This window comes from Sinocyclocheilus rhinocerous, unplaced genomic scaffold (assembly GCF_001515625.1).
Source record: "Sinocyclocheilus rhinocerous isolate Xijiao unplaced genomic scaffold, SAMN03320098_v1.1 scaffold1496, whole genome shotgun sequence".
Lineage (NCBI taxonomy): Eukaryota > Metazoa > Chordata > Actinopteri > Cypriniformes > Cyprinidae > Sinocyclocheilus > Sinocyclocheilus rhinocerous.
Genome location: NW_015644664.1, coordinates 622110 through 628072, shown reverse-complemented (window position 1 = coordinate 628072; position 5963 = coordinate 622110). Strand labels below are relative to the sequence as shown.

Sequence of the window (5963 nt, the reverse complement as noted above, 5' to 3'; positions counted from 1 at the left end):
AGTTATTAGTGTATATTATTATTATTAAGAATTACTCTCACAAACGGAAATGGATATGCTCAATGACATAGTAAATATGTGACCCTGTACCACAAAACCAGTCATAAGGGTACATTTTTTTGAAATTGATATTTATACATCAATACATCAAGCTGAATAAATACGTTTTCTATTGATGTATGGTTTGTTAGGATAGGACACCCATACAATGTATTGTTGGCTATTGCTACAAATATACCCCAGCGACTTAAGACTGGTTTTCTGCTCCAGAGTCACAAATTACAGTAAATATTATGTAGTTTCACCATACTAATTGTATGGTAGTATAACATCCTGTTTTCAAATTTGAAAAAAAAAAATAAATAAAAAAATACAATAAAAAAAAATCATTAGACAACAGACCACATTAACATAAACCATGGTAATACTATGGTATTCTTGTAAATAACTCAAAATATCCAAAAGTACCACCATTTGTTTTTTTTTTGTTTTTACATTTACCATAGTAATTCCACTGCATTTCTGAAAGTACATTGAGGTATCATCTAAATGGCATGGTACGTGATTGTCAGTACCTTTGTGTAAACGTCATTTTTTGTAAGGGAAATAGCATGGTAATCATTCAGTACCATGGTATACAAAGTTCATGTAGTTTTAAACACGAGTATTTAATACCATAATATTCTAAGTACCATGGAGTGCAGTGTAAACACCATGATAGCACTAATACTTTTGTAAAGGCATCTACTAGAAGGGTTAGACTAACTTTAAAATCAGATACCTTTAATAGCATCTATTCAGTTCAGTTCGCCTACATTGCAAACAAATAACTTGCTAAATGTTTTCCGCTTCGAGAACATGATAAAATGAATTTTCCTGCATTGTAATCAGTGTAGACAAGTATCTCTCACTCTCTATTATTCACCTCAATGTCCTCAAGTCTTTTCTGTAACAGTAGTGACATGTTGATTTAGACAACAAAGTTTTGGAAAAGTCATCCTTGGTTTTATTCTCAAAATATCGGAACGGAAGGGGAACAAACAAAAGCAAACATTTACAAAAAGTCTACACTGTAAACAAGCCTAAAACAGACTCAACATTTGAACAATCATACAGACATGACCCCATTTAACCAAGATCTGACACCACCTTTTTTTTTTTTTTACATCTAGAAAAAAGGCACAACTTGGTAAATGCATATTAGAAAGAGAATGTACAGGAGGAGTCTGCCTATTTTGAACAAGTGTTGTGCAAAGTGTCTGGCGATACATTCATTATATTACAGAAATCAGCAGGTTACGGGGGCAAAAGGCAACCATAACTCCAAACACAATGCAAAAAAAAAAACAAAAAAAAAATATATTCTAAATGAGGTAGAAATTTGACCAGCGTAAAGTCTTTACGGTTTAGATACTCTGCGTGCATACACACGTTCATTCCTTTAACTCAAGAATGCATGGCTACGATCTCAAAAACATTTCCCCACAATACATAATTGGGTAGCAAACAATGACTTTTTCCCAGAATAAGAATGACTGCTGATGTTTTGGGACAAGATATGCATGCCTGCTTAGCTCACAAGTATAAAATGCATGGTAAATGGCAAATTTACAGAATTCTAAAACTCTCTGGGTCCTAAAACAGCAGCAAGCAAGCAAATGAGCTCTAAATGACGAGCCCAAGAAACAAACGTTCATAGAATAAATGGCATACGCCTGGTTTATATCAGATCTTAGTAGAATGAGGAAAAATAAAGTGCAAGGAATGATTAGGCATTTCAATATTATACCGGCCTTTTGACCTCCTATTAAAAAGGTCTCAAATGAAAGCGACTCAATCTAATATTTGATAAAGATCACTGAAAGCAAGAAAACGACAAAATTAAATCACTTTCAAAAAAAGAACAATTAATGACTTCTTGAAAAAGCTATAGCTAAATGCAAAAAATATAGCATATTGTGGTCTAAATAAAAGAAAGGCCTTTATTACAATCCTGTGGTGTCTTTTGTGAGGGCGAGGGGTGAGGAAAATACAGAGGAGCGAGAAAAGCACTCCAAGACAGGCACTTAGCAAAATCATTTTTGGTATTAAGCGCAAAATAGAAACTATATAGAGTCAAAAAAAAAAAAATAATAACTTAGTGAAATCCAGTTTCAAAACAAACCTATACTACAACTACTCATTAAGTCCATCAATTAAACTGTAATCTTCAGTAGATTGTGTGGAACGGTCAATTTATCTAGGCACGTATTCCACAAACACCTTTGTTGTATGACATCTATGCCATGGATATTATTTTTGACTAATAAAAGTTTATTCGAACAACTAACAACAGGACCATGAGTAGTCAAGCAGAGATGAACAAGATGTTGATGGTTAAAACATTGAGATCTCTGGTCACCTGTGGCTGAGATCATCCTGAGGGTCAAAGAGCTGAGCCCAATGTAACGATCACTAATGAGACTGCTCTGGAATAAAGCTATTTCAAGTAAGACTTACATTCAACTTCTAGAAATAAAACTGACAAAATACCCGCATATATTAGAGAGAGAAAGGAGAAGAAAAGAAAAAAAAAAAAACTACAGTAGTTAGATCAGATTCAACTAAAGAAATCGATAGCATGTAAGGGTCCAATAAGGAAGGCATGGCCCATTTTAGGGTATAGGCTAATTTAACAAGGGTATGTAAATTTGCAACGTTACATGTATGAATTGATTGTACCAACTAATAAATAGCCCAGTTCCTAACATTTCAGCAGGCTCATTAGCACAATGCAGACCGTTGATTGGGAACATCTGTAGTCCTTTTACAGTCTAACTCACTTTACCCTCCTCCATAAAATGTGGAAACTTTGCTATGCTGTCAGAACCGTTCTTTTCCATTTCTGCCATTGTGCCAGGGATGCCCATCTGAGAGGTCTCCATCTTGGTTATTCCCCCAGTAGAACCCAATAAAGGTCCTCCAGCGAGACTTCCTGTGAGAGGGATGCCGCCATTTTGGATGACCGAAATCTCATTGGTCTTCATGGTCAGCCCGTTTGTGAAGGCAGCGGCGTACTGGTTCCACATCGACGGGTCGAAATTAATCGGCGGGGGAATCAAATCCTTTGGGAGCGGCAGCAGGTCTGGTTTCATCTGGGACTCGGCGCCCATGGCCATCAAAGCCATTGGGTTATCCAACGAGAGCCGTTGACCTCGCCTTGCTGTGTTATTCCACATGTGGGTCCCAACATGCACCTGTAAAACGGGAAACAAGAGTCGATAAGACTTATTGCAGTATACACAAGATATTTGACTTTCAATCAATTCACTAACAAAATCCAAAGTCGAAAATACATCTTCACCTTAAGGTTTCCTTTTGTTGTGAAAGCCCTGCCACAAATTGTGCAACCGAACGGCTTCTCGCCCGTGTGTGTACGTTCATGGATTTGCAGGGCGCTGGCAGATGAAAAGTTCTTCCCACAGGAGTTGCAGAGATGTTGCTTGGTGGAGCGACGAGGAGCACTAGAAGTAGCAGGAGAAGTGGCAGCTCCTTGGGGCAGCTGGGAGCTGTACAGGCCGTGAGCACCCATGGGTGTCTCAGGAGGAATCTGCATCTCCAGTTTGACCAGACTTGGAGGCACCCTCATGAATGGTAACTGACTAGAACCTAAGAAAGAAGAACAAAACTTGTAGGCAAAACGCCAAGGAGGAAAATGTCAGTGTGATGTTTAGGATGTTGAAATTAAACATACCATATTCGCCACTGGAGAAGGACAGGCCTGGCTCCTCTTTGATTGGTTTCGGGGTAAAACTTGACGTCAAGTCCAGTGCTCCACTGTTTTCGCTAAAATCTTGAGGTGCATCAGAGTCTGGTCTGGATTGGAGTACATCGTCTGGGTTTGTGGATTCTGGTGATTTTGACTGTCCATTACTCAGGGGACCATCTATAGGGGACGAAGAGTGAAAGGACATGGAATCTGACACAGCCGGACTGCAGCCGTTCTTGTAATCCATTTCTCCAGACCCTGAAGGAGAATTTCGCCAGTGTGTGAGCGCAAGTGGATTTGGAGAGCGCTGTCATTTCCAAATGTCTTCCCACAGAACTTGCATTTGTGCTTGAGCATATGTTCACCAGAGCCATTTTTAGACTCAGACACAGCAGGGATCTTATTTTTTGCCTTTTTAGAGGGATCCATGCTTGCTGCAAGGGTATTAAAGGGACTCTGCAATCCCATGACCCCTGGAGATTGAGGAAGGAGCGCTGGAAGTCGACTAGCTAAATCGGGGAGTCCTTTCAAGTCTGCTTTTAAGGGCACTGAGCCCAAACCTCCAGCGAGGGATGTGGGGATGGTGGCTGATTGAGGTAGCTTTGCTTGTTTTAAGGCTTCCAAGGACAAGTTCTGGGAGCCCGGCCGTTTGCCAATGAGGGCAGCTGCGGCCGAAAGCTGCTGTGATAGATGCGCACCCAGTGCTTTCAGTGGATCCACAGCGGCACCCAGTGCGGAGTGGAAGCTCTGAGGTGTCATCATGGCCACTTGGAGGCGTATCTGCTCAGTTAGTTGGATCTGCTGCAGTTGCTGCTGCTGGAGACCGACCAGCTGTTCCAGGATCATTGGGATTGCAAGAAGGGCATCTTGGTGTGGTTGTGGAGACTTCTGATTGGACGAACTGGATGAGTGTTGCGTTACAGCAACTTTAGTAGCAGCCATGGACTCAAGAGTCACATTAGAGTCTTGCAATTTGGAAGATATCATGTACCCCACATCTGAACTACCAGACACATCTTGATCTTGATTTGAGGGGTCATTCTGGTTCAGCATGAGCTCTCCTTCCATCTCCTCAGAATCTGCACTGTGCTTTGAATGGGAATTACTGGTTGACTGATCCCCATTATCACCCAGGAACTCACCCGGAGAATGCTGGGAGAACTCGGAGGGCACTTCATTCCCATCGCCATCTTTCATGATCACCACCTGCTGACTCTTAGTGCAATTTCTCTCATGTTCGAGAAACTCTGCCTCATCGAAGAACTCCGCGCAACATTTGTCGCAAACCCTCGTCTCCTCTGATCGTCGTCTCTTAGCCTCATTGCCATCCTCCTCACCTTGACTGTTGTGCAAGATCCCTGCAGCAAAGAGAAAGTTCGAGAGATGACTTATTATTCAAGACCAAAGGATAATGTGCTGTAAATATGGAACAAATTCTAGACAAATATAATGTTATCAGTACTCACGGTTGGAACACCAGGCATAAAGTGATTTTTAAAACAAAAGCCAATTAAAATTTACAGAGGTAGTTTAATTTTACTTGGGACTTATGTTCTGAAATCATGAATTAAATGGCATATTTGGGTTTTAGTTTGCATAGACCAGATGTTATATAAACTAAAGCTGCTTTTGGAAGATGCCACATTTACAGCTCTTCAGCTAGTCTTCAGTCCCACCAGATGAGGGCAGCATGTTCAAAAATAAATAAAATTCAAATTGTACTAGAAATAAATGTACCAATACAAAGACAAATTGTATATCAAATATAAACTTCCTCCATCTGTTCCCATGTTCCTCTACAATAAAATAAAAATGGCTCATAAAACACAGCACATGCTTAACTGGTGTTCATTGTTGTTAGGCAGTCCTAAAGATGAATAAAAAAATAAAAAAAATGCTGATAACAGTGTAAAGCAGTCAGTTGGTCTTTCTAATTGCAGAAAAAGCAAAGCAAATCAAATTAAGCTGCAGCACCATTGTTAAATGCAAATTTCATCATTTCTTATGAATGGGAAAGACCACCTGTTAACATTCTGACACTGAAACTGGACGTGTTAATTGTTCACTAGACAACTTGAAATAGTAAGAAAACAAAAGTTGCATTGTTCTCAGAGCTAGCAGACAACCAAACAGCACCTCCATTTGAGACAAAGCAAACAAGGATAAGGAAGTGTGTGTGTGTGTGTGTATGTATGTATGTATATGTATGTATATA

At 39.8% G+C, this 5963-nt stretch overlaps 1 protein-coding gene across 1 annotated transcript in view; it reads right to left on the bottom strand.

The window, feature by feature from the left end:
* Window positions 1-1151: 1151 nt before the first annotated feature.
* LOC107758793 (sal-like protein 4) overlaps window positions 1152-5963 on the bottom strand; it is a 6478-nt gene continuing 1666 nt past the window's right edge. The window contains 4 exon segments of the mRNA XM_016576612.1: window positions 1152-3236; window positions 3344-3648; window positions 3734-4016; window positions 4019-5106. Coding sequence (XP_016432098.1) covers window positions 2814-3236; window positions 3344-3648; window positions 3734-4016; window positions 4019-5106 — 2099 coding nt within the window. The 3' untranslated portion in view covers window positions 1152-2813.